The following is a 26310-nucleotide window of genomic DNA, read 5'->3' on the forward strand; positions in this document are numbered from 1 at the left end:
TACAAAATAGTGCTAATTAAACAATAGAAAACAATGGAATTTGCATGAAATTGTACTATTTAGTATTACTAAAGTTTCACGGATTTACTGTGGTCACTCTAGAGAAAGTAAATATTTCATCGATACGTTTATATCAAAACTTATTATGATAACAAATATCGCACGGAATGTGAATTCGTTTTGTTTTTTAGTGAATGCCTGTGAATAATTAGTTCCATTACTGTGATTCACAGTCACAGGCGACCAACTTGGGCCCCGTCCACACATGCCGCATAAATTTGAATCCGAATTTTTATTTATCCGGTTAGGATCCGGGCGAATCCGGAACGATTCTTCATCGAAAAAGGAACTTTTCGAATACGGTCTCGAGAGTGGAACAATTTGAAAACGCCGGCTAGCCGTATTGGCGGGAGGGCTTAAAATTCGCCGCGGGCTTAATTTCAGCTTCGATGCACATGCTCTGATGTGCAACAAGCGTTTTTGCCGTCTCTGATCGGACTAGTGTGGACGCGCAACATTTTATCCGTTTTCATGTGTGGACGGAAAACTTTTTTCTCGGTTTCGGTGTGAAAGTTGCGGATTCAAATTTATCCGGCATAGTGTGGACGGGGCCTTGATCTTTATCAGAAACGAAAAATTGAGTGGCAAAGGATACCGACTCGAATTTCAAACACTTGACTGTAAAGCTATCGGTACTCAGTATTATTGGCTTATCTGATCTTGAAGACACTTAAATCATAGTCGATATCGATTACTTTGCAGTCAAGCTTTTAAAATTCGGAGCTGGAATCCTGTGACATACGACGAGCGAGAAATTCACAGCGACAAGACTTGAAGAAGACTTCTTTCTATTTAACCTCAGAACGCGAGCGTTGAAACATACCACGCAACAGTTCCTCTAAATATGTCAGAGCAGCTCCATATTATAATGATTTGTGGACCAGCATAAGTAACTTATATTAGATGTGAGAACTAGTTGGCAGCCAGTGGAGCCACATTAAGACATTGGGGACGCAGCTGAATTTAAGACAGGTCGTACCGTAAAGCAAGCTGTAAAGATCCAGCCTTGATTTTATAACAAAGGCATGGACCACTATGAATCTTTCAGCAGTTGGCTTATCCAGGTACTTCCGAATCCTGCATTTTTGACAAAGAGCCATGCTAGGATGACTCAGTTGCAGCAATAGTGTAATCTATTTCGCGTGTAGGACAAGTTGTGTTCAAGTAATACACGAGCTTCAGGTGTTGGTGAGATTTCTGACCCTCCAAATCATAGTAGCATCAGTAGCACTGAGTTCAGTATTGTCGTACAAAAAAGGTAAAGGTAATTTGTTTTACTTCGATAATGCGGGGAGTGGTTGCCCAATTCACCCGAGCCAAGGGCTCATGTTTAATGCGCTCGAAGGTGCGCCCTCTACCCCCTCTAATTACTATCAGTGCTCCTTTTTACGGGTATTTAAAGCTAATTAAAGCTACACAGAACAGAGAGAAGTCGAAACAGACGTGCAGAAAACGTCCAGAAAAGCCAAACCTTTTTAAATTAATACCATGACTTATTTAATTGTAAAGCGCCGTGTATCATAATGGCAAGACACTGCGGGTAGGGTTGACTCGGATACCTGTAAATAGGTTCCCGAGTCTCTAAGATGACTAAGATTAGTAATGCATCCACAATAACCGTCACGAAATTAGGATTTTTTGGAGTGTTTTAATAATTTTAAGAATAGAGATGTCGCTTGGCAGTGTAGCAGTGTAGTAGGTGTGGTAAGTGCAGCAGTGTAGCAGGACCTAGCAGTGTAGTATTGCCTGCAGTGTAGCAAGTGTAGCAGTGCAGCAGTGTAGCAGGACCTAGCAGTGTAGTATTGACTGCAGTGTAGCAAGTATAGCAGTGTAGTTAATTGGTGTAGCATGGTTACTTTTAGAATGAAATCAAAGAAATGAAACATGTTATTAAGGTAAGTCATTTTTATTTAGCTTAAGGACGCTCATTCCAGTTTCCAAAACTCACGACCACCTAAATTAAATCCGCTGTATCTGTCGTTGTAGAAGGACGTTTTCGTTCGTTTTTTCTCAAAATCGGGTCATATAATTTTTTCAAACTCTCGTATATTATGCCCACATATTTGGTTTATAAGACGCAATATTTGGTTTATGTAGGTAACGTCCAGGCACCATATTAAAAATAAATATATTGTATTGTATTTTATAAAATAACTGTTATGAATCTCGCGTTCTGATTGGTTGGATGCGCGTGCTTTATGAGAGCACACAGCACGCGCGCGCACTTTCAATTTCGTCATTCCTGTAATTTGCATTTTATAAAAGAAATAAAAAACTTGCTTGCTGTGCTGTGTGCAGTTATAAAACACTTGGGGATTGGCAGAACACTCGAGAAGTGTCGAGAAGCACTCCGCTACGCGTCGTGCTTCTCCTAACACTTCTCTCGTGTTCTGCCAACCCCCACGTGCTTTAAAACTGCACACAGCACGCGCGCGCGTTTTCTATTTCTTCAGTATTGTATTGTATTGTAAATCAAGAAAAGTCCGATCTTGCTAAAACTTATATTAAACTAATTTTTATTTATTAACTATATCTCTGGAAAAAATAATGATTGCAGTCCTTCTACAACGCAAGATACAGCGGATTTAGTTCAGGTGGTCGTGAGTTTTGGAAACTGGTATGAGCGCCCTTAAAAGTCCTTTTTTTTTTCCAGAACAATAAATTGGGCTGCTTGTGGTTTTGATGGGTCGGCACGGCTGCGTCAGATATGAACTATGAATGAATCGCTTGAACGATTTAAAAACAAATTACTGTAAATGCAATCATTGTCTTCCACCATTAACATAAGTGTTAACACGGGGTAACTTAACATTTGTTTTCTTTAGTGATTTTGCACGTCAAACGTATCAGCAGCCTTAAAAGTGTTTGAAGCCAAGATGTCCGCTGGTGTGATGTAATAGGTTCGTTACCTATAGTACTGTATATTATGACTATGAAGGTTTGTGTTTGTCTTCCGCCATTAACAATGTGAATAAATCTCTTGAATTACTGAAATAATCATTGTCTTCGGCCATTAACATAAAGGTTAACCAGTAGATATTTATATCTATCAGGGTTTTCTAACATATGTTGAGGAGCAAAAAACGAATCAGAATTTATCTCAGCCTCAGGTAACTTCCCTCCATCAAACCATTTTCCTTCTTTAACCAAACTCGTGATATACTTCAAGTCCATTTTCTCTGGAATACTACCCCAGCGAGGTAAATCAGCATTTTGTGCAGACATGAATTTTATTCGTATCCCTTCGGGTTTTAAACAACTTGAGCAATGCCAGCCTGCCAGATATCGATCTTCGCCCATAAACCATGATTGTACTAGATGTGACTTTTTATAACTTTCAAGATTCGGCATTAATTCTGAATCAAGCCCTATATGAATCGCCCTGATGATGTTAGAGTCATTGTTGTAAACAGTTTTAAGCATTCCTACAGTACATCCTACAGTAACTTGGGTTGGACGGTCGTTTTTCCAGAAAAACCCGAACACCGACCACCGTAGTCGAACACCAAACGGCTCTGGATATCCATCATGAAATTTCAAAAATGCAACAAATTCTTGTGTTGGGATTTCATCAGTATCGAAAACAAGAAACAAGTCATCGTCTCTGAGGTTATGAATATTTGGTAGACCTTTTATACCCAGATATCCTCGAAGATATGAGTCGGCTTTGAAGCCTACCTTTCTTGCTCCGGTCGGAAAATGGTCGAGGTACAGGTACATAATTTTCGGCGCGAATTCTTTCAAGTATCCTCGGTGAAGTCTCGGTAGAAGTCGTAGCGGTTTGCGAATCCCAAAAGCTGTGAAAGTCGACTCAACGAAGATAAAAACATCCACCAGTTCATAATGTTCATTGAGAAGAGTTTCAATCATTTCGAATTCATGGTTAAACAATGTTGCATAGATAACACGTCTCGCTGTTCCATATCGAAGCTTTAATCTTCGTCTACCTTCAGACTTCATGCTATGGCTATAGTGAATTGCTTCAGGGATATTACATGACTCCCCAAGCCAGCCTTTTCGGCAGATACAACGATCATAAGTAGAAAATCTCGTTCCTAGACTCAAGCACGTTGTATTTGTAGCAGTCTTTATTGTGTAGGATGACATTAACTCAGTCTCGAGGGAAAATTGCCTTGATTTACGATACGAAAACTCGATTCTAGAACAGAGAACAAAAATAATTGTAAAGTAAACACAGCAGAGCAAACACATAATAAAAAGCAAGCTTTGAAAATTATACAAAACGGGCCCTGGATTTCAGCTTCTCTGTTTTGTTTGTCGTCACAACATCTACTTGCCTTGAATTACTAATCGTAAACCAAACAGAAGTTTATCATGTTTGCAAATACCATACAATAGCTTAGTTCATTCAAACTGACCTGGGTGTTTGCTTCTCTATCTGTCCTGTCACGGCAACTACTTTTCCTTCAGAGATGCTTTTGCTATTCTGAATCGCCGTCGTCTCGAAGGGTCGATGTAGATTACCGCCTTCGAAAAGCATCTTTAGCGAAAATATCACTAAAAGTAAACTTAGTAACGCTAATATTTTACCAATAGTTTGGGTTCGTATTCTCATCGCGTAATAAACTTGGATCGAATCACCACTTAGAGTGCTTTTAGTCTCACTGTTGAATAGGTGACGTCAACTAAATTAGGTAATGATGAAAAAGTAAATTATACACCGTGAAAAGATGAAAAAATTTACTGACGTTTCGGACGCTAGTCCTTCGTCGGAGCACTAGCGTCCGAAGGACTCGAGCGCCCGAAACGCCAGTAAGTTTTTACTGGGTTGCCTGTGGCAAACCAGTCTTAAAATACGTCTGGTTTTTTTTCCTCCTCGACAAAATGAAAAAGTTGCGCAATATTACCCATATATGGATTGGATGACATGTCGATAACTTCATGTGCGAGTTCACATGCAGGCGATATGCAGGCTATTGTGGAATTGAATCGTGCATGTTCTTTGAGGATATATGTGGTCAAAAATTTATATCTTTAGCTTTTTATCGGGACATGGCAAAGTCCATCATTAAATAAAGTTGGCGACCTTCAATTTCACGTGGTAGACTTTCATCTCGGAGTTTTACTAGTAAGTCATTTATTCTCATTCGTGTTCACTGATTCAGTGAGATTAAATGCTATAAACGAACATAGAAAGCATAAAAAGGTTTGTTCGAGTTTTAATTTTTGATATGAACGAAGACTAAAATAATTTTGTAAGGGCAACCAACAAGCTTCAATGCCACGGCAAACACTTTTAATGGCTTACCATAAACCACGAAACGAAACGAAACAATAAAATGCGAAACGAAGATTTCGCATTTTACAGATCTTTAAAATGCGAAACCGTCATTTCGCATTTTACAGATGTGTAAAATGCGAAACGACAGACTGTAACCTAAGGCTTTGCGATCTCATGTTTAACTGTAAGCTTACTCACGAAAGTGGATGAAAACTGTGTAGCTCCTTGTCTTAGAAAATTAGAGATTACTTTGAATCTGGAAGAACAGTGTAAATTTTCCATGTACCAAAAGCCACAAATTTATAAACTATATTGAAATACTTCAACTCGTGTTGTTGTGGCGCCATTTTGAATGGCTTTATTTCACGTTTCAATGATTTTATTGAAATTTTTGGTGAATCTCCATACATTTCCTTATAGCAGGACACCACAGAAACCAAGCTTGGGCTACCTGTGGTCAGATATGAATGAATCGCTTTAACGATTTAAAAACAAATTACTATAAATGCAATACATGTTTTCCACCATTAACATAAGTGTTAACACGGGCTAACTTAACATTTGTTTTCTTTAGTAATTTTGCAGCCTTATCAGCACCCTTAAAGTGATTAAAGCCAAGATGTCCACCGGCGTGATTTATTAGGTTCGTTACCTTAGCACTATATATTATGACTATGAAGGTTTGTGTTTATCTTCCGCCATTAACAGTATGAATAAATCTCTTGAATGATTTAAAAACGAATTACTGAAATAATCATTGTCTTCGGCCATTAACATAAGGGTTAACCAGTAGATATTTATATCTATCAGGGTTTTCTAACATATGTCGAGGAGCAAAAAACGAATCAGAATTGATATCAGCCTCAGGTAACTTCCCTCCATCAAACCATTTTCCTTCTTTAACCAAACTCGTGATATACTTCAAGTCCATTTTCTCTGGAATACTACCCCAGCGCGGGTAATCAGCATTTTGTGCAGACATGAATTTTGTTCGTATTCCTTCGGGTTTTAAACAACTTGAGCAATGCCAGCCTGCCAGATATCGATCTTCGCCCATAAACCATGATTGTACTAGATGTGACTTTTTATAACTTTCAAGATTCGGCATTAATTCTGGATCAAGCCCTATATGAATCGCCCTGATGATGTTAGAGTCATTGTTGTAAACAGTTTTAAGCATTCCTACAGTACATCCTACAGTAACTTGGGTTGGACGGTCGTTTTTCCAGAAAAACCCGAACACCGACCACCGCAGTCGAACACCAAACGGCTCTGGATATCCATCATGAAATTTCAAAAATGCAACAAATTCTTGTGTTGGGATTTCATCAATATCGAAAACAAGAAACAAGTCATCGTCTCTGAGGTTATGAATATTTGGTAGCCCTTTTATACCCAGATATCCTCGAAGATATATATCGGCTTTGAAGCCTTCCTTTCTTGCTCCGGTCGGAAAATGGTCGAGGTACAGGTACATAATTTTCGGCGCGAATTCTTTCAAGTATCCTCGGTGAAGTCTCGGTAGAAGTCGTAGCGGTTTGCGAATCCCAAAAGCTGTGAAAGTCGACTCAACGAAGATAAAAACATCCACCAGTTCATAATGTTCATTGAGAAGAGTTTCAATCATTTCGAATTCGTGGTTAAACAATGTTGCATAGATAACACGTCTCGCTGTTCCATATCGAAGCTTTAATCTTCGTCTACCTTCAGACTTCATGCTATAGCTGTAGTGAAGTGCTTCAGGGATATTACATGACTCCCCAAGCCAGCCTTTTCGGCAGATACAATGATCATAAGTAGAAAATCTCGTTCCTAGACTCAAGCACGTTGTATTTGTAGCAGTCTTTATTGTGTAGGATGACACTAACTCAGTCTCGAGGGAAAATTGCCTTGATTTACGATGCGAAAACTCGATTCTAGAACAGAGAACAAAAATAATTGTAAAGTAAACACAGAGCAAACACATAATTAAAAAGCAGGCTTTGAAAATTATACAAAACGGGCCCTGGATTTCGGCTTCTCTGTTTTGTTTGTCGTCACAACATCTACTTGCCTTGAATTACTAATTGTAAACCAAACAGAAGTTAATATTTGCAAATACCATACAATAGCTTAGTTCATTCAAACTGACCTGGGTGTTTGCTTCTCTATCTGTCTTGTCACGGCAACTACTTTTCCTTCAGAGATGCTTTTGCTATTCTGAATCGCCGTCGTCTCGGAGGGTCGATTACCGCCTTCGAAAAGCATCTTTAGCGAAAATATCACTAAAAGTAAACTTAGTAACGCTAATGTTTTACCAATAGTTTTGGTTCGTATTCTCATCGCGTAATAAACTTGGATCGAATCACCACTTAGAGGACAGGGAATCCGGCTATATTTATTTTCTTCTTTTAGAAAAGTAATTTGCTCTTTGTGGGTTTCCTGTGTTGTGATCGGTTTCCTATTATATAAGCTGTAATCAGATCTGCGCTGCGATCAGATCGGCCCTGTAAACTGATAGCCAATTAAATTCAAATCAATAACAGTTGGTAACGCACTCTCTAGTAAACACTCAGATACATCCTGTTTCATAAGCTAAGCGGTCCGAGCAACTGGAGGTGAACATATAACTAAAACTTAGCTTTTAAATATCACTTTCTAGGATCGTTACTTTTACGAGTTCAACAAAATAAAACATCCCGACCCAAAGTTTGTTCATTGAGCAAACATTTCGTTGGATTTTTATTAATAAATTACCTTCATGAATAATTTGAACAGGGGTTTTAAAATCGGACACTTGCTTGGTTGCATCCCTTCTCCTCTTTTGACTGCTTACTAGAAAGTGCGTTACACACCACAGGCAACCCATAGTAAGAAACAAAACACCAACGGCGATCACAGCGCGCAGATCTGCTTATGTAATAGGAAATCGATCCCAACACAGGAAACCCACAAAGAGCAAAGTTACTTTTCTAAAAGAAGCAAAAAAATATAGCCGGGTTCCCTGTGCTTGGGGTGCTTTTAGTCTCACTGTTGAATAGGTGACGTCAACTAAATTAGATAAGTTATTTTCTATTTTAGCTGACGTCACCTAAATTTGAAACTACGAGTAAGCAGCTACTGAGATCAGGGGGAGAAACGATGATACAAAGGAATGTCTATTCACTCATTCTCTGGTAAAACAACCCCCCGGATTAGCATGACCGTTATTTGGCGCGCTTTTACTATTTTAGGTGACGTCAACTAAACAGTTATCTAAGTTAGATAAATTTATCTAACTATTCAACAGTGAGACTAAAAGCACTCTAAATGTTAAAATGGGCGATGAAATAGCGCCACAGGAAGCCCGGCTGTACATTTAACAAATAAATCAATAAAGTCTAATCGTACTTATAAAGCAAGCAATAACTTCAGAGCAGCTTAAAATTCAAATCTAAAAACCGAGGAAGGAATTCGCTGGTAAATAATCCCGGTGAATTATTTTGACGGCGGTTTTAAAATAGTCGACTCTCTTTGAACAACCAACCTCGTAAGCGACCATCTCCCATAAGCAACCACTTTTTGAATTTCTCGTTTTGTTCCCCATATAAACTCTTTAAAAAAACTCTCTCGTAAGCGACAGCGACCACCTTTGGGGTTAAAATTTTGGAATTTTTCATTGTTTTTCCTCTCCCGTAAGCGGCTACCCAAGAGCCAGTCAAATGACAGATCCTTTAACAATAAAAAATTTAAGAACATAGAGTCATCGGGTATTAAAACCCCAACGAAATATTGACAATTATAGTATTGTAAAAATATAGCACAGTTTACTAAAACAGTTTAATCGTTATAACAGTAATTTTAACACGTGAGTTACAAATTATAAATGGTTTAGGTTTCCTGTGTTGGGATTCCCATTGTTTGGGCTTCCTGTGTTAACTCTCGTAAGCGACCATCTCCCGTAGGCGACCACTTTCTCCTGGCCCCCGGTAGTCGCTTACGGAAGAGTCGACTGTACTCAAATTTCCCTTCTCTTCTCTTCTTACTGTTTACTAGGGCGTTACACTAATATGTTTACGTTATAATCTGGTATAAGTTACTGGTAGTACGATTACCGCAAATTCAACGTATTATTAGCGTCATGTACAGCATACAGTATTCAACCTTTTTTGCTATAGCTGTATTCTTGAGAACGGTTCTTTTTTGGTAATAAATATTTGACCTGTTCGGGCAGACTTATAATAATCATATAGACTGCACGAATAACTTAGGCAACGCTTTACTCAAGTCTTTGTATGTACTTTTCAAAATCCAGTAGCTATAGAAACAACTCAATGGTGTTTCATGCGAACTGTTTTCTTCGTAAATTTGAATGTAAAAAGAAATAAAAGATTATAACAAGATGCCCGACTGCAACTGTCGCATGATGGTCATAATCGACTTTATCAGTTTTAAAAATCATTGTTAGTATTACTCTATATATTGACAATATCATGTTATTTATTAATAGCGACATATTAGCATCATATTGTCAACTTAAATTCACATTTGAAGAAAGCAAATGAAGGTTTATTCAACTCTGCTGACACTACCTGTCACTACATGTTGCAGACATGAATAATGGCAGTACACATTACAGGCACATTCGTCATATTTTTTTGTTTCGGCCCTCAGGCCAAAATGCTAGTAAGATCAGTTTGGGTAACCCATAATATTCTGTGAAGCTGTCAATCAGCTGTCATTATTTTCTATCGTATCCAATCACATTCGGCATTCTTATCACTTCATAAATAACGAATGCGGATATGTTTACAATACTTAACAGTAATCTTTTCACCTATCGTCATCAACAAGTGTTTTTATGACGTCCTGTATACCTTTTATTTATATACATGATCTGTGATTCGGTAAGTTCATATGCTCGATATCTCAATTATTGTTTTATTTAAATAACAATTTATTGTTTGACATTCTTGTCGAAGCTTATGTATTTAAATAGACTCGTGTGTGTGCGTGTTTGCACTCCAACGAACAATGCGAGATATATATTTCATTTGCGACCAACAATGTAGAGTAAAGGATTTGGACATTGTCTTACTCAAGTACCTGCTATTTCTTCAAGTGAATAAAGAAAAAAATACAGATGCAGATAAAACTTGTGGTTTCACGAACGAGAGGTCCTTGAAACTTCTACTAGTAAATAACTAGTAAAACTCAGGAACTCGATCACGTATAGTTCGAATGCTTGAATGACAAAAAACTTCGTCAACAATTCACTAATAATCACTCTATTTTTACTTCGAGGTTCTTTTTTATGGAGATTTTTTATATTTATACAATAAGCAATCTATATCATATTTTTAGGTGCCAACCATTTATGAGTTCATTTTTTCCCATGAAGGAAGCTGAAAACAGAACTCCTAAACATTACTCACTGTCTGGCTGTCGTGATTAGATTGCGCTAAAAGTAAAACAAAGCCACTTGACACAAAAAAAGAATACCGCACACCCCTGAAACTAGGCTTAGCGGGCCGAAACATCATTGCTCTAAGAGCAATATAGCCTTGTTAATTTAAAAAGTCTTTCGGGGTGCCATTATGAATTTCAAATGAAATGAAAATTTTGTACATGAAAAATGTTGAGAAAAATTTGTTGTCGTGAAGTAAGTAAAGCTTTTACATTTATTCACGCTTCCCTAGCAATAAGGCACTCAATAAGGACTCAAAGACTACCTTACGGAAGAGGGAGTAATATGGTTGTAAAATAAAGGCTTTTTATCACAGCAAACGTTACTCATTTGTACTTTAGGAGAAAGCGAAGGTTGACTGGGGGGGGGCTATATTACACTATGGAGGCTTTGCACCATCACGTGCCCACACCAATAATACTGCTTGAGCTTCCTGTGGTTAGGTGGCTGAACAATAACATCCCTTTGCTCTCGGGAATTGAATTCTTTCTCATGTAAAATGACTATATTGTTCCTGCCATCTAACATAGACCTTTTCTGAGATGGTAAATACGGTGCATTGTGGCCTAGCTTGGGTACACACATCTTTTGTTTATCATTCCCTCATATGGTGTTGTTTGTACAGAAGGTAGATTACAATGCATCCTGTTTATTGAACTCAGAAAAGGGATATGGCTGCCGTCACGTGGTGGTGCAAACCATTTATTGGTCTGTTTCATGTGTATATTTTGAAGCTATGCCAATCCTTCCTTCCTTTGCTTGTCTAACAGGTGTTTCCCCAAGGTTTTGTTCCAGGCCCTTCCATGATCTTGAGGCAAGAAACTCAGGCTGAAAATGAAGAAGTTTAGTAATTCAACATGGATTATAAATAAAACAGAAACGAAAATCTGAAATGAAGGAAGGAGAAATGGAAGAAGAAAGGGAAAGGAAGGAAAAAGGGAAGGAAGGGAGGTCAGTCGGCAGGAATGGAGGAAGGAAAGAAGAAGGAAAGGAATGATAAGATGAAGGAAGGAAGGGAGGGAGCAAGGAAGGAAGGAATGAAGAAGGAAAGGAAGGCAGCGACCTCAACAGGAATAGAGCAAGGTCTACAGGAAGCAAGCAAGCAAGGAATTTGAATGGATGAATTCATTATAATATTGTTCATCCAAATTATAAGGTTACCTCCAGATGTGTGTCTCTGGGTGGATATAGTTGTATTTTGATTTCTCTCAACAACAGAAGTATCACTACTCTGTGAGGATTCAGCATTGGCTTTGTAGTTTGGCCTCATTTGACCAGAGATAAGGGACATGTCAGGGCAATCATCTTCATCAACTATGTTATCCTGAAAGAGAAAGATAATAGGTCTGTTTGTACCTTAGAACATTTTTTGCCTGCCTGCCTGCAGTCAAAGAAGTTAACTAACCTTATCATTGAGGTCAACAGAATAAGAAGCACCTAAAATTTAAAAGGTGACATTGTTATTTGAGTATAAAACTTAACTGGTATGAGACTCCTTGTACTGTGGAGAGCAACAGTGTGGAAACACCCAGACTCACAACACACATGCTATTAAATTACCTGGTAGAAGTTGTCTGAAGTCTGTTACATAATCTCCTGTCCATTGCTGTGTTCTGGAAAATGGTTGACAGAGGGTACAGACATCAATTATTGATACTCAAATGAAGAAAGTTTTTTTAAAGCTTTTTCTTGGTCAGTTTTATGCTGTATTTTACCCATTCAAACTACTAAATGTTATATGAAAAAAAAATAGATCTCTTTGTGCAACGTTTTCTCATTTCAGACCATGTGTCATTCCCTAGAGTATCATTTCTTCGTTTAACAACTGCATATGAGAAGAGACATGAATATGGATATAACTCAAAAGAAGAATATTATTCTTCAAGGAAATATGGCACATTGTCTGAAATTGGAAAATATTATGCACAATGTAAAGAGGTCTACTAGCAATTCATACCTTAAACAAGCAATTTCCATTTCATAGGGTGTGACAATAGGCTTAAAAAACTCCTGATAATAGAAAAGTAATGATTCATACTGAAGTTACTGAAAAAAATTTCCTAGGATTTATTTATTGGGAGGCATGGGTGGTGTAGCAGTGAGAAAGCTCGCCTCTCACCAAGGTGATCCGGGTTTGAGTACCACCAGTCTCAGTGTTGTATGTGAGTAAAGTTGCTCATTGGTTCTCTCCTGTGCTTTGAGGATTTTTCCTCAGGGTTCTCTGGTTTTCCTCCCTCCACAAAAATCAACTTCTACTTTCTAATTTAATCTTTAGGTAGCCTCATCATCTCCAATTATTAGTTAGTAATACAAGGTGCAAGGAAGGAATACTCATAACGGCAGACAAGTGCATTAGTTCACCCAGTCATTAGTTCACAAAATGCATTTATAGAAGAAACATAGAAATTGACTCTTTGTTTTGACCTAAATTCGTGCTATCCACCTTTATTTTAAATGAGCAGCCTTGCTCAGCCTTGCAAGATGACTGGGTGGCCTAATTTTCGTGCACTCTTCAGCCATTCGTCAAATATTATATAGAGATATTAATAATATCATCATCATCATCATCATTATTATTATGGGAATGGTGCATGCCTCATGTAACATCATGATGGTTTCTAAATACCTGTGAATCTATCAAGGTGTTTTCTGGGCAGGCAACAAGCACAAAGATATCTATCTCCATAAAGTTAGCCATCTTTGGAACATTGAGTTTCCCCATCACAAAAGTATAATACTAAAAACCAGAAATCAAGAAAAATATATGTTAACAAAATACTATTTTGAACTATATATACCTATTTCAATAAACGTTGTCATCATGAAAGGCGATAGGCGATAGGTCATTCTGACATGGAAATGGTTTCGTTGAATACAAAGAACATTGAATCAGTCTCAACACAATGGTCCTTGTTCTTGACGAGAATAAGAAGCAGAAACACAAGTCATTCCAGCTATTCTTGGATCTTGGAAAGACCTATCGACTATCTCTTTTCACCTATTGCCTATCGCCTTTGGCAATAACAACGTTTTTTGAAATAGGTGTATGTTAAGTCCGTAAGGAAAATTTCAAAAGAAAATTAACTAATGATTGCAATTTCACCTTTTTCCCTGCAATGCTTAGCACTTTCTTTAGTCTTTCAATGATTTCTAGGTAATCAGCTGCAGAAAGGACAAAAGAAAACGTTTAGGCTTAGAATAATGGCTGCAAATGTTATGTGCTGATAAATGAGTTATGGTATGTAAACGTTTTTTGATACTTCCAAATTCATCAAACCCTGAAATAACCTCTGGTCTGATCAAAGTCATGGTACAGCTAAAACTCACAGATTATTTTTGAAGAGGGGGACATTGGGGGGTCTCAAACATCTCAACACCACAACAAAAAAACACAAATTCAGAGCATCACTGCAATAAAAGTCAAAGAAACACCGACACCCCAATAGATTAAGAGTCAGTGATTTTAAAGTATAGAATCACTGAAAAATCCAAGAAAAGTATGCAACACCATAATCAATCGCTTGTTTCACCTGATAGCATAGGTTAAATAACATAAACACTGTCAATCGCAAGGTTTGAGATCACCACAACATCATGATTTGTCAGTTACAATCTCCGAAAAACCCCACGAAAAAAAAGGCCAACAGCGCAAACCCCAAAGGGCCCCCTCTTTGATTTTGGGGAAGGATGAGAGCCAAAGAAACTGGAGAAAATGAACCTTAGAGATCAAACCTGAGACCCTTGATTTGACCCTTGACCCGTATTCATTTATTTTTTAACTTACCCACACCAAGAGTGCCAACCACGATCCCTACTACTTGAGCATCCTTGGCCTTCTGTATCATATAATATCTAAAAACAAAATAATCCAGCTTATACAAAAACAATATTAAGCAAAGGGAATTAATGCCAGAATGATGGTGTTTGAGAAGTGTCCCTAGACAGATTATCTGGGAATGAGTTGATCTTTAGTACAACAGTCAGTATTGGGAAAATCATCCTGGAATTTCCAATTTCATTAACGTTATCCTTTGTCCTAATCTGGAAATCTCTGAGATTTCCAGTCACTTGCCTCTGGTCACTCACCTTCTGCACCATCAACCAGGAAGCCCAGAGGGAGGAGGGGAGGTTAGGTGTACAACAACAAACATGGATATAATGGCCCATTTTGATATTTTACAACAGCAGTCCCTGTATTTTCCTTTTGTCCTTTACTGTCTACACCCCTCCCCAGGGATATTAGGCTAGGTATTAAATCCCAATCTGGAGGCATAATACTAAAATACTAGCAAATCACTCATGATTTTAAGCCACAGGGCTGCTACTAGTGCCTTACCACCGTTTGCATTACTATGCGGCCACCCCAGACACAAATCGTGTCGTGTAGTTTGAATAGACTCCCGTCAATCAAAAACCTCATTTTACTTGGATGTACTCAAACTCATTGCAATCACTTTTGGAACTTTCCTTTGTGATATCTGACTGAGAAAGTTTGATAGAAAAGTCAACTCACTGATCCAAACATGTATAAATGGCGTCAGCATGAATGATTGACAGTTTGATAGAAAAGCCAACTCACTGATCCAAACGTGTATAAATGGCGTCAACATGAATGATTGACAGTAGTTGCAAACTACCAAACTTGATTTGTGTCTGGGGTGGCTGCGTAGTAATGCAAACGATGGTAATATGCAGCCCATAAAGTCCTCCACTGATCTTGTAAAGTGCCATTAAGCATTATTATTTATTATCCTTACTTGGCCAAATTAGTAAAAGCAAATATCAAACAGTGACCAAGGAAAATACAAGGATGGCTTGTTTCTTTCTAATGTTTTGTACCTTTTCATAAGGGCTTTGTTGACATTAATATTCTCTTGTCTGGCTGTGTCCATGACTGGGTCATAGGAATAAAACTTAATACAAAAAAAAACACATGCAAATAAATTAATTGATATCATTAATATTGTTAGGGCCTATCAAAATGAGAAACACAGCTTTGGGGTCCCTGTGGAATTACTACAGGAACCACAGGAAGCCCAATCCCATCTTTGATACTGACCTGACATTTGTTATAGGACATCATTAGATTAGTTAGATTCAGTGATTGTTGTCCAATATAAAACACTTTATATTCATCAATATTGTGGTCTTCTGGTAAACAGAATTCACAACCAAACCTAGAATGAAATAAGGGCAGAGCATTAAAATAACGTCGACATTACAGTTATGAGCAGTTTAAATAAATAAATAAATCCCTTTTATTTAAGTGTTTAGTCGTTCTAGTGCTTTTGCACTAATTGGGGACACTTTTCTTTCAAACCCACTACCACTTCATTTAATATTCTATGCACACAATGCTCAACTCACATGTTGATTTTTACAGAGTAAAAATAAGTTTGGTACATTTCTCACTTTACCATACCACAAACCCGTATCCAGAATTGGAGCAATGATCTGATTGGTTATGTAAGTAATTTGAATCCTGTAGTGCTCCTGGTTGGATACAGGGCTAAAACAATGTAGTGTTACAGAAGCCGAAAGCATTACCGTATAGTTTCAGAAATTATCCATACCCCCCAAAGAAAAATTTCGAATTTCCAAAGGGTGGGGGGTCAGAAAAATTACAGAGTTTGTATGGAAGAAAATTACCAGGAGTAGGGGGAGGAGGGTCTGTAAAAAAATTCCTCCATGGTGGGGGGTTGGGGGGGAGGGAGGTGGATAATATCTGGAACTACACATTGTGAATACAGCCCAAGAAGTGTTGGTACTGAGGCTGTAATGATGTTTTTGAGTCTGATCCAGGCCTAAAATGCAGCTAAAACAGTGGCATAGAATGATTGGACAAATTAGTGTAAATTTAAGGTCTTATGCGTCTCCTGATATGGTCAGCCATGATGATGATGATGATGACGACGACGACGACGACGACGACGACGACGATGATGATATTGATGATGATGATGATGATTCTCCTTACCTTCGGATCCAATGCTTTCCATTCTTCTCATTTTCTTTTTCCTCAATATTTTCTTCATGTTCCTTTTCTTCATGTTTATTTTTTTTAGAATTTATAGAATGATTTATTACTTTATTTGTTAATGTTGGTTCTAGTCTGGAAACCACCATATTTTCATAATCTTTTCGTAGTTTATTTTCGAGTGTTTCTGTGAAGGAAAAATCAGAATATAAAAAAAAAATTACTTCTGCTCTGGCAAACTTTGGAAAACCTCATAAACACTGCTTGAGTAGTTAATATCGTCTCATAATCACTGGTCGCTCGACCAATCACAGCATACAAAACTCTATATTCAAGTCTAAAATTATACAGTAACACAATACTAAGACAATATTATTGATATTTACCTATACAATGGTAATAAATGACATCATACATGATAATTATACTTGTGGTTTTGTCAGGTAACAAAGTATTCAAGTGTTGATGACAAGAATCAATATTTAACTCTTGTTTGCCAAATACATAATAGACTGGTAAACGTCTTGTCCTAAAAATGTAAAGAAACGATAAAGATAAAGGTTATGTTTTAGATTTCTTAGGAAGCCAATGGTGGGACACCTTTTACCTACATACACCCCCTCCCCCCCCCCCCCCCCCCACCCCCATCACCCCCTTTTTATTGTTGGTCCATTTTAAGGCTTCTTATTGGGCCTCTAGACTATATAATAAGGCAACTCTGTACTTACGGACTTAAGCAAGCTCTACCATAGTGAATGATGGCATCACCTTTGATACGTTCTGCAGCAACTTCATCTACACAACAGCTAGAATCAAAATAATAAATTAAAAAATATATACAACATTGCATCTTTGATTTGCAATTGCTGTAACTAGCACTCCTTTGATAAAATTTAGGTTTTTCCTGAGTTAGACAAGTGACATCTATTATAGCATAGCTTCATGCAAACACAATTAAGTAAAGCAAAATGGATGACAAGTAAATGGTAAAAATAAACTTCTAAATTTCAAATTGGAATCCAGTGGAAGAAGAGCCACTCTGTGGAATCCACTGCTAAATCTCATTATTGACTTTATTTTATTTTGATTTAACAGATACACTACTGTACACTACTGTACAATACCCCCACTTCCTCCCTCACCTTTAGAAAGAATATCTAAATTTTAAATTGGAATCCAGTGGAAGAAGAGCCACTCTGTGGAATCCACTGTTAAATCTCATTATTGACTTTATTTTATTTTGATTTAACAGATACACTACTGTACACTACTGTACAATACCCCCACTTCCTCCCTTACCTTTAGAAAGAATATCTAGGTTTTAAGTTTGGGTCTACTATGTTTTTACATAGTCACTTAGGTTTTCCTGTGGTATTAGAGTAAGTAGTATAGGGAATGGGGGTTCCAGCGCAATCTCAACACGGGCAAGACCCGTGTCAAAAATCCACCTACGGAAACAACCCACTCCAAGTGTGGTTGGGGGCAACAGCGCAAATATGTTAGTCTATATATGGAGTGCGAAGAATGTAAGAGAACTTTTAAGAAAGAAGCGGATTTGAAAAAGCATTTGAAAATGAAGACGAAGTGTATGAGCAGTTATGATTGTGGATGTGGTAAGAAGTTTGAGACTAAGGTTAAATTGTTTTGGCATTGTCAGGACTGTGAGTACGACTACGACGACCTAAAAAGTGCTTGGTATTAGGTATAAAATATTTCCTATTATATAGATGGAATCCCAAAGCAACTTCAGCACGGTGTCAATACCTGGTAACGGTGAGATTGACGTTAGACAGTTTTGGCGTCAGTCAGAAAGGAAGGTTAAAAGGACTCTCCGAAAAGGTATAGAAGAATTAGGAGCCCTGAAAGCGAGCATAATGGTAGAAGTAAGTTTGTCAAAAGACGAGGTAATGACGACAGCAATGTTGCGATCAAAGTCGTTAGTGATATTAGAATCCACGAATCTGGATAGGTCACTCAGTGAAGCCTTAGAAGCAATAATGGAGTCGCTGTCTAACTACACGAAAGAAGGATCGGGTTGGACAGTAGAGGAGGTTGAAGGAATAGAGATAAGTATAGCCAGGTACGTACCCATACGAGGGGGGAGTTACGTACCGCTACCAACGTGGGTAGAAAGGAAGAAGGCTATTGTAAACGTGAAGAATGAAGACAATCGATGCTTTATGTGGGCAATCAGGTCTGCACTGTATCCAGCAGAGAAGGATCCCTGTAGGACAAGTAAGTATCCCACAGATGATTTAGAGTGGGATGGTGTGGAATTTCCCATGCAGTTGATAGACATCCCCATATTTGAGGAAATAAACGATTTAGCAATTAACGTTTACGGAGTCAGAGAGCAGACGATAGTACCGTTAGTTCTGTCAAAAAGTAAAGGAGAGCGCGTACATTTATTCTACCACGGCGGACACTACTCATGGGTTAAACACATTAGCAGACTATTCTACAGACATACTAAGCACAAAGGCAAAAAGTACTTCTGTGACTGCTGCTTGCTGTCATTTACATCCTTAAATACCCTAAAGAAACACGATGAGATCTGCCGCGGAGTCGAAGAAGTGGCACAACGGATCCAGATGCCCACCAACAAAGAGCTTTCATACGCAGACCATCAAAAGCAGATGCAAGTGCCTTACGTGATATATGCAGACTTCGAAGCGTTGATAACTAAGGAAGAGCAGAAACGTGGCGCCACGAATAAGGTGGGATTACATGAGATCTGCTCCTTTGGTTACATAGTAGTCAGATCAGACGGTAAAGCAAACCCTCCTGTGATTTACCGAGGTAAGAACGCAGCTAATGAGTTTCTAGAAGCATTGCGAGAAGAGGAGGGAGAGATTAGAGAACAATTAAGATGTCCAAAGAAGATGGAATTTACCAAAGAGAACCAGGAGGCTTTTAACAAGGCAAAAAAATGCCACATTTGTCAACATACGCTTCTTCAGTTTGGAAGACGAGCCAAGAAAGCGTGGGATGAAGATGGAAAGTATCTAGGAGAAGCTCATTTTAAATGCGGGAAGTATGCTAAGAAAGGTGAGAAGCCGGGAAAGCCCTCCACGCACTGCATTCACTGCCACAAAGCATTTGTTGAGGATTTCTATGTGGATAAGGTTAGGGATCACTGCCACATCACGGGTAAATACAGAGGAGCGGCTCATTGGAAATGCAATATAAACTTCAAAGTAAATCCAGATATGGAGATTCCGGTGTTCTTTCACAACCTCCGCGGTTACGACTCCCATTTGCTACTACAAGGAACAGACGGCTCCGAAGTAAAGTGCATACCCAACAACAAAGAAAGGTACATGTCCGTAACTGTGGGCAAGCTGAAGTTCTTAGACTCGCAGCAGTTCATGGCGGACTCCTTGGCAAACCTCGTAAAGTATAACACCAACTTTCCCATTTCCAGTCAATACGGCGCGGAAAGGAAAGGAGTCTACCCATACGAATACATGGACTCCTGGGATCGATTCAAGGAACCCCTACCACCCAAAGATCGCTTCTACAGCACCCTAAACGAGTCTGGTATAAAGGATGAGGAGTACCAGCATGCGTTAGACGTGTGGGAAAAGTACTCCTGTGAGAACATGGGTGACTACCACGACATCTACCTAAGGTCTGACGTAGTGCTGCTTGCAGATGTTTTCCAAAGCTTCAGAAAGATGGCTATGGAATATTACGGATTGGATCCCGCTAATTTCTACACGGCTCCTGGGCTCAGCTGGAGTGCTTTGTTAAAGAAGACAAATGCGCAGTTGGATCTCCTAACGGAGTACGACATGTATCGGTTTATGGAAGACGGTATTCGTGGCGGCGTATGCGGACCCAGCCGACGTTACGCCCGCGCAAACAACCCCTTAGTAGAGCACGACCCAGAGAAACCAACCACATACATTTACTACCTGGATGCGAATAACCTTTATGGTTGGGCAATGTCACAGTACCTACCTGTGAGAGACTTCGAATGGGATCCAGTGAAGCCGATAGACTTCTACATGCAGGTAGGAAAGGAGGAAGACAAGGGTTACGTCTTAGAAGTGGATCTGGAGTACCCAGAGCGCCTGCACGACGAACACAATGAGTTCCCCTTAGCACCAGAAGCGATAGAGATACCATTTAAGCAGCTAAGTCCGCTGCAAAAGCAAATGTGCCCTGGTTACAAACCGTACAGGAAACTAACTATGAACCTGATGGATAAGAAGAAGTATGTGGTACATTACCGCAACCTGCAGTTCTACGTGCGACACGGAATGCGCGTAGAGAAGATCCACAGAGTCCTAAAATTCACGCAGGAACCCTGGATGCGCCCCTACATTGACTTTAACACGCAAAAGCGTACCGCAGCGAAAAATGACTTCGAGAAAAACCTCTTCAAACTGATGAACAACAGCGTGTTCGGAAAGACAATGGAGAACATCCGCAAGCGCGTAAGCGTAAAAATAGTCAGCACCAAAGAGGAAGCAGAAGCATACGTGTCACAGCCAGGCTTCGTTAGATACGTAGAAATGCTGAACTTCTACGTGATTCACATGAAAAGGGCAAACCTCTTACTAAACAAGCCCGTTTACACAGGCTTTACGGTGCTGGATCTATCGAAGCTGCTTATGTACGAGTTCTACTACGATAAGCTTAAGCCAAAGTACGGAGACCGCTGTCGCCTCCTGTACACAGACACCGACTCCCTAATTCTAGAAGTGCAAACGGAAGACGTTTACAAAGACTGCCTCCCCGACATAGACGAGTACGACACCAGCGGTTACCCGAAGGAGCACTTCCTTTACTCTGCGAAGAATAAGAAGGTAATTGGGAAGATGAAAGACGAAATGTTAGGAAAACCCATAGTAGAGTACGTGGGCCTGAAACCAAAGATGTACAGCGTGCTAAAGTTAGACGGCGTAGAAAAGAAAGCTAAAGGCGTAAAAAAGTATGTGGTTAAGAAGGACATTACGCACGAGTCCTACCTCAACGTATTACGAACACGCAAGGAACAGCGGCATAAGATGAACAGCCTGCGCAGCTATGGTCATCAGATACATAACGTCACGCAGGAGAAGGTGTCACTGTCTGCATTTGACGGTAAGAGGTGGATGTGTGATGACGGAGTGCATACGATAGCATTCGGACATCACACGATAAGCAGTTCTTCTTTGACGAACCCACGCGTGGGGCCATCATGAAGATAATACAAGATGGGCTGGCCCTTCTTAGCTATCGCACTTCGGATCTGATAAGTTTCCAAAGACCAATTAGGATCCGTAGCTCTTTTGGATCCTCCTTCTAATTCACCCGACTCATAGAGATATCGAACCGTGACATTACCTAATTTCTTTTCCTGGGGGAAGACCGCCCTCGAACTTCTGACGAAGGACTTGTGTTCCACGTGTTTCTTTTTTATGGCATCCTTGGGTTTCATTCCCGTAGCCCTGGCCGCCTCGTTGTTCGAAGCTGCGACGACCTGGGGGAGCCTCTGAGTCCATTCCCTATTGCGTTTGGAGGGATCTTCCAGCTCTTTCCAATACTGGTATCCAAAGAGACGCTCGGCCAGGGTCTTATTGAATCTTTCGACGATGCTCTGACCCCTGTGGTACTCTGCTTTAGCTCTTCTAATCTTAGTGTCGTGGTCTTTCAGGGTCTTGGTAACCACGCCCATAAACTCCGTCCCCGCATCCACTTGCAGCAGCTTAGGCCATTTCAAGACGCGCTTATAAACCCTACCTAGGGCTTCTGCGACTTCCCCAGAATCCTTGCTGGTTATAGGTTCGGCGTCCTTGTATCTGCTTGCGATATCAACTACGGTCAAAGCGTACCTATAGGTCTTCTTTCTCACCTTATCGTGCGGCAAGAAAAGCAAATCCGCCTGATGAACTTCATTGGGGGTATTTACGGTGAAGCTGGGCCTGGGAATGTACTTAGGCACGGGAAGATAAACCTGCCAGAGGGTTTGTTTTTTCAACCAGTTCTTAGCCGTTTCGTCTGATACCCTGGCCGCGGTCGCGAGTTTCTTGATAGCTGACGCTCCTCTCCAATAGCCTTCCGGCCCATAGTAAATCCTTTTAAGTTTGTCCTCTACGCGGCCCATTATATGAATTCCAAAACAAGATTGATCTTACGTCCGTTAAAATCCACCGTCTTTCCGTCCACTTTAATGGTGATGTTTATGCTTTCTACCAAATTAGACAAGTCATAGCTCAAAGAAATGGGAGTGTATTCTACTGGGTCAAATGGATTACCTTGGGGCAGAAACTTGGACATAAGAGAAGACTTTTCTCCATTGTTGTAACTATGGACTAAGTCGCAATAGACTTCATAAGAGGATGCGACTTTCCATTTCACATCATATGTACTGCCGCTATTTATCGTGGTACTAGTAAGGCCCAGGAGTTCTACCAATGAACTGTCCTTTAGATTGGCGCTCCCATTATTTTTCTTGAATGTCATTTCATGGGGCAATCCTGTGGTAAGAGTGTATCCATGCTTCGCTAGCTCCTTAGCCAGTGTTATTGGGGTGTAATGGGAATCTGGTATTTTTGGTTTGGTGCCGGAAGTTCCGATGACAAAGCCATTAATTAAATTATACCAAGAATTATACAAAGAGCAACTAACCAGCCGAACCTTACAGGCTTTGATGGGGGGATTCAGATAAGTGGTAAAGTTATTCTTGTCGCTTTCCAAAAAGACGATCATATATTACAGGGGACAAGTCCCCTTCGTTAGAGCAGATACGCCAAGGCTACGCCTCCCGCCAGCCCTGCAACTCCCACGAATACCAACTCGCTATCTTTTTGTTTCTTAGAAGGCTGGTAGTAATTCTTAAACTGAGGCTTTCTCAACCCCGTTAATGCCGCGGGGTGTGCTTGTGCATAGAGCTTAAAGGCGTAGTCTGTATTTTCAAAGTTCTTATCCGCCTGCATTTTGTCTTGGTAGTTCTTGTCCAACCAATCCCTGTAAGCTTGCCTTTTTTCATTCCAAGCCGCCACGTCCCTTTGATATTTCTCCAGCGCTAAGTCGTGTCTCTTCCTCTCAGCGGCTAAATCTCCGCTTTTGTCGCCTCTAACTAATCTATCTAAATATTGACCACCATAATTAGCTCCAGTGAATGCTAAAGCTGCAATGACTCCACCTGCGACTAAGCTAGCCATTATATATTACGCCGTAGGCAGGTACTTTTCCTTTCGTAGGTAATCCTTTAGCATGATAGCCCCGCCAACGGCAGCGGTCATCTTAGCAAAATTAGCGAAGCTCTTGCTTGGGTCTTCAGTAAAGTCTTCTTTGAGCACTTTCTTACCTACCCAACCAATACCCGCAACGATGGAAGTAATGATAGCTGCTTCTTCAACAGTTTTCAACAACGCGGTTGACATTATATTACAAAGCGAGAAGGTTATTACTCCATTTCAGGGATCTTACTTTTTCTAACCTCCACAGGTGTGTGATACGTTGGTGGTTCTACCTTTTTCGTTACCCGCCATTGTAAGTAAAAGCTGCCTGCTGCTATAGCGACTCCTAACGCGCCAATGACGTACCCAGGATTAATGAAGGATTCCTCTTCCTCCACCTTTTCTTCTTTCTTTGCTTTGTTCTTCCTGTTCATCTCCGCGAGCTTCTTACCGGCAGCAACTCTGCCTGGAGATTTAGCCTTGGTGATTCGTTGCTCCTCTACTTGAGGGGTTTCCTCCGCCTTCGATTCAGCTTCACTCATTTATATCTAAGGACTTGAAGGAATTGATAAGTACTTAACTAGGTACTTGAGGCGACCTGGGTAATTCCCGCGAACGACTTGACTAAGTACTTGATAAGTCACTTGCAGGTACTTGACTAGGTACCTCAGCAAGTGCCACCTTGAATACCTTTTCGACTTCTCTGTCCTTCTTGAAGTCCTTCCAAGATGTTCCTAAGGAACCTAGTACTTCCTTCAAGTCGACGTGCTGAGCCACGTGCAAAGCCGCAGAGGCGACTGCCATTAACTTACCGCACTTCAAAGACAACCACCCACAGGTTATCTTAAGTTCTTGGGCGATGACATAGTCATCTCTTATGTCCTTCTGTAGTTGCTCCACGTCGTCTATGGGCAGTGCAAGTCCAAGCAATTTAGTCGCAAGTCGGATAGCGGAGTCTGCTACGGCGTCCGTGGTCTTACTTGCGAGGGCAGCCTCGTACCTCTTATGGAACTTCTTAACCTCCTCTTCTGACAACTTATTAACCTGCTCATGGGTAAGTTCCTTACCAATCATTTCTTTGCACTTCCCAGAAGACACAAGGATGTTAAGTTGTTCCTTGAGGTTACTTTCATCTAACTGTGTGGGGACTTCATCTATCAACTGCTCAATGTCCATATATATTAAAGATCGCAGATCTTTATGGAATACGGAAACCTCAAAGAGAAGATCATCTTGGAATGTTGGTGCGTCTTTAAATGCCGCATGTATTCATGCAACTGTTCCTTGCTTATCTCACCACCGTAGTCGCTTAAGATGGTTTCCAGATCAGACTTACTGGGTGTATAAAATACTACGAGAGAGCCTATGTTTTCCCTAAAGGGTTTAGAGACACTGGTAAGCTGCTGGGAAAGCAACCAAACGCTGATATTGTCGTGTCTGCCGCTGAAAGCGAGCTTCACTAATTCGGAGGTGCGTCTTTTTACGTCGTCCCCGCAGGCGATGTCATCCAGTATGAGGAGTGTCTGCGTATCTTTAGGGAATTGCTTGTGCCAGAACTTCAAATGGCTGGATAACTCGTTAGGGTCTAAAATATCTACGAAGAAGTCGTCATCTTTCACTCCTATACCCGCCCAGGTGCGGTTATTCACGTAGGTGGGACAAAGCAGCACTATGTAGTCAAAGCGGTATCTAAAGGGTCCTAATAGCTGCTCTACCACGAACTGGGTCTTTCCGCAGCCGGTGGGTCCTACTATCAGAGCATTGCAGGGAATATGATTCGGATCCATTATATATACAATGGACCCAGTGGACGCAGTAAGAAGGATTACCGCCGACGCAAAGGATAAAAGAGACACCATAGAAATGCAAAGGGAAGAGATAGACCGGTTAAAAGAGCGCGTACAGGAATTGTACGATGAAATGTGTGGTCTGAAGCGTGCAGAACGGTTTGGCGCGCTTTTGACAATGGCGGGCTGGGCTAAGGAGTCCATTAAGGACTTCATTCGATATCCCCCATAGATATATGGACTGCATTACGTGCGAACTACCTGCTGACTGCATCATCGTTACCCCTCCAACGCCTCGTAAGAAACACAGCTGCCGTCACTGTAATAAGGTATTCTCTGAAGAAGACTTCGTTGGACATTGGTGTCCCGCGGATACTAAAGCACAAAGAACTTTAGACGACGTTCGAGAAGAGTAAGAGGTCGCAAAGAAGATCTTACTAAGCCCCAGCAAGAGGAATTAGCATAGGTCTTTCTTTTTTTTTATCGTTATTTTGTTAAATGCTGCAAAGAGGTCTCAAGTAAGGACCTATCTTTTATTGTTATTTTGTTAAATCGTCACGATCGAAGAATGGTTAACATGATTATCTTTTTGCTGGTTTCAACAATGAGAAAGAATGATACCTCATCTTTTAATGGGGGCTTAACGA

At 40.1% G+C, this 26310-nt stretch overlaps 3 protein-coding genes and 2 long non-coding RNA genes across 6 annotated transcripts in view; 2 read left to right on the forward strand and 3 right to left on the reverse strand.

Annotated features, from left to right (window-relative positions):
- Positions 1 to 26310, forward strand: part of LOC116308610 (uncharacterized) — a 176160-nt gene that overhangs the window by 66196 nt on the left and 83654 nt on the right. The window lies entirely within an intron of this gene.
- On the reverse strand, positions 1948 to 4811 carry LOC116305226 (beta-1,4-mannosyl-glycoprotein 4-beta-N-acetylglucosaminyltransferase-like). The gene is made up of 2 exons (XM_089039598.1): positions 4440 to 4811; positions 1948 to 4219 (listed from the first exon to the last, which is right to left on the reverse strand). Exons 1-2 carry the CDS (start codon positions 4634 to 4636, stop codon positions 3058 to 3060), a joined length of 1359 nt encoding a protein of 452 aa, XP_088895724.1. The 5' UTR covers positions 4637 to 4811; the 3' UTR covers positions 1948 to 3057.
- Positions 5635 to 7775, reverse strand: LOC148905377 (beta-1,4-mannosyl-glycoprotein 4-beta-N-acetylglucosaminyltransferase-like). The gene is made up of 2 exons (XM_089039621.1): positions 7434 to 7775; positions 5635 to 7218 (listed from the first exon to the last, which is right to left on the reverse strand). Exons 1-2 carry the CDS (start codon positions 7622 to 7624, stop codon positions 6057 to 6059), a joined length of 1353 nt encoding a protein of 450 aa, XP_088895747.1. The 5' UTR covers positions 7625 to 7775; the 3' UTR covers positions 5635 to 6056.
- On the forward strand, positions 10057 to 12296 carry LOC148905378 (uncharacterized). Its single transcript, XR_016121679.1, has 2 exons — positions 10057 to 10167; positions 11498 to 12296. It is a non-coding gene; the product is annotated as an uncharacterized LOC148905378 (long non-coding RNA).
- Positions 10182 to 26130, reverse strand: LOC116305231 (2-(3-amino-3-carboxypropyl)histidine synthase subunit 2). 2 transcript variants are annotated; one of them, XM_089039799.1, is made up of 14 exons: positions 25925 to 26130; positions 17433 to 17510; positions 17091 to 17233; positions 16705 to 16891; positions 15787 to 15904; positions 15567 to 15640; positions 14512 to 14579; positions 13831 to 13889; positions 13354 to 13464; positions 12685 to 12737; positions 12288 to 12340; positions 12133 to 12164; positions 11889 to 12051; positions 10182 to 11554 (listed from the first exon to the last, which is right to left on the reverse strand). In XM_089039799.1, exons 1-14 carry the CDS (start codon positions 26020 to 26022, stop codon positions 11430 to 11432), a joined length of 1362 nt encoding a protein of 453 aa, XP_088895925.1. In that variant the 5' UTR covers positions 26023 to 26130; the 3' UTR covers positions 10182 to 11429. The 2 variants fall into 2 exon arrangements, with proteins under 2 accessions (XP_088895925.1, XP_088895924.1); XM_089039798.1 differs by having other exon boundaries at positions 10182 to 12051.

Source organism: Actinia tenebrosa, unplaced genomic scaffold (assembly GCF_029948245.1).
Source record: "Actinia tenebrosa isolate PJP-AT-01 unplaced genomic scaffold, QUT_ActTen_1.0 PGA_scaffold7__59_contigs__length_16204524, whole genome shotgun sequence".
In the NCBI taxonomy this organism is placed as follows: Eukaryota; Metazoa; Cnidaria; class Anthozoa; order Actiniaria; family Actiniidae; genus Actinia; species Actinia tenebrosa.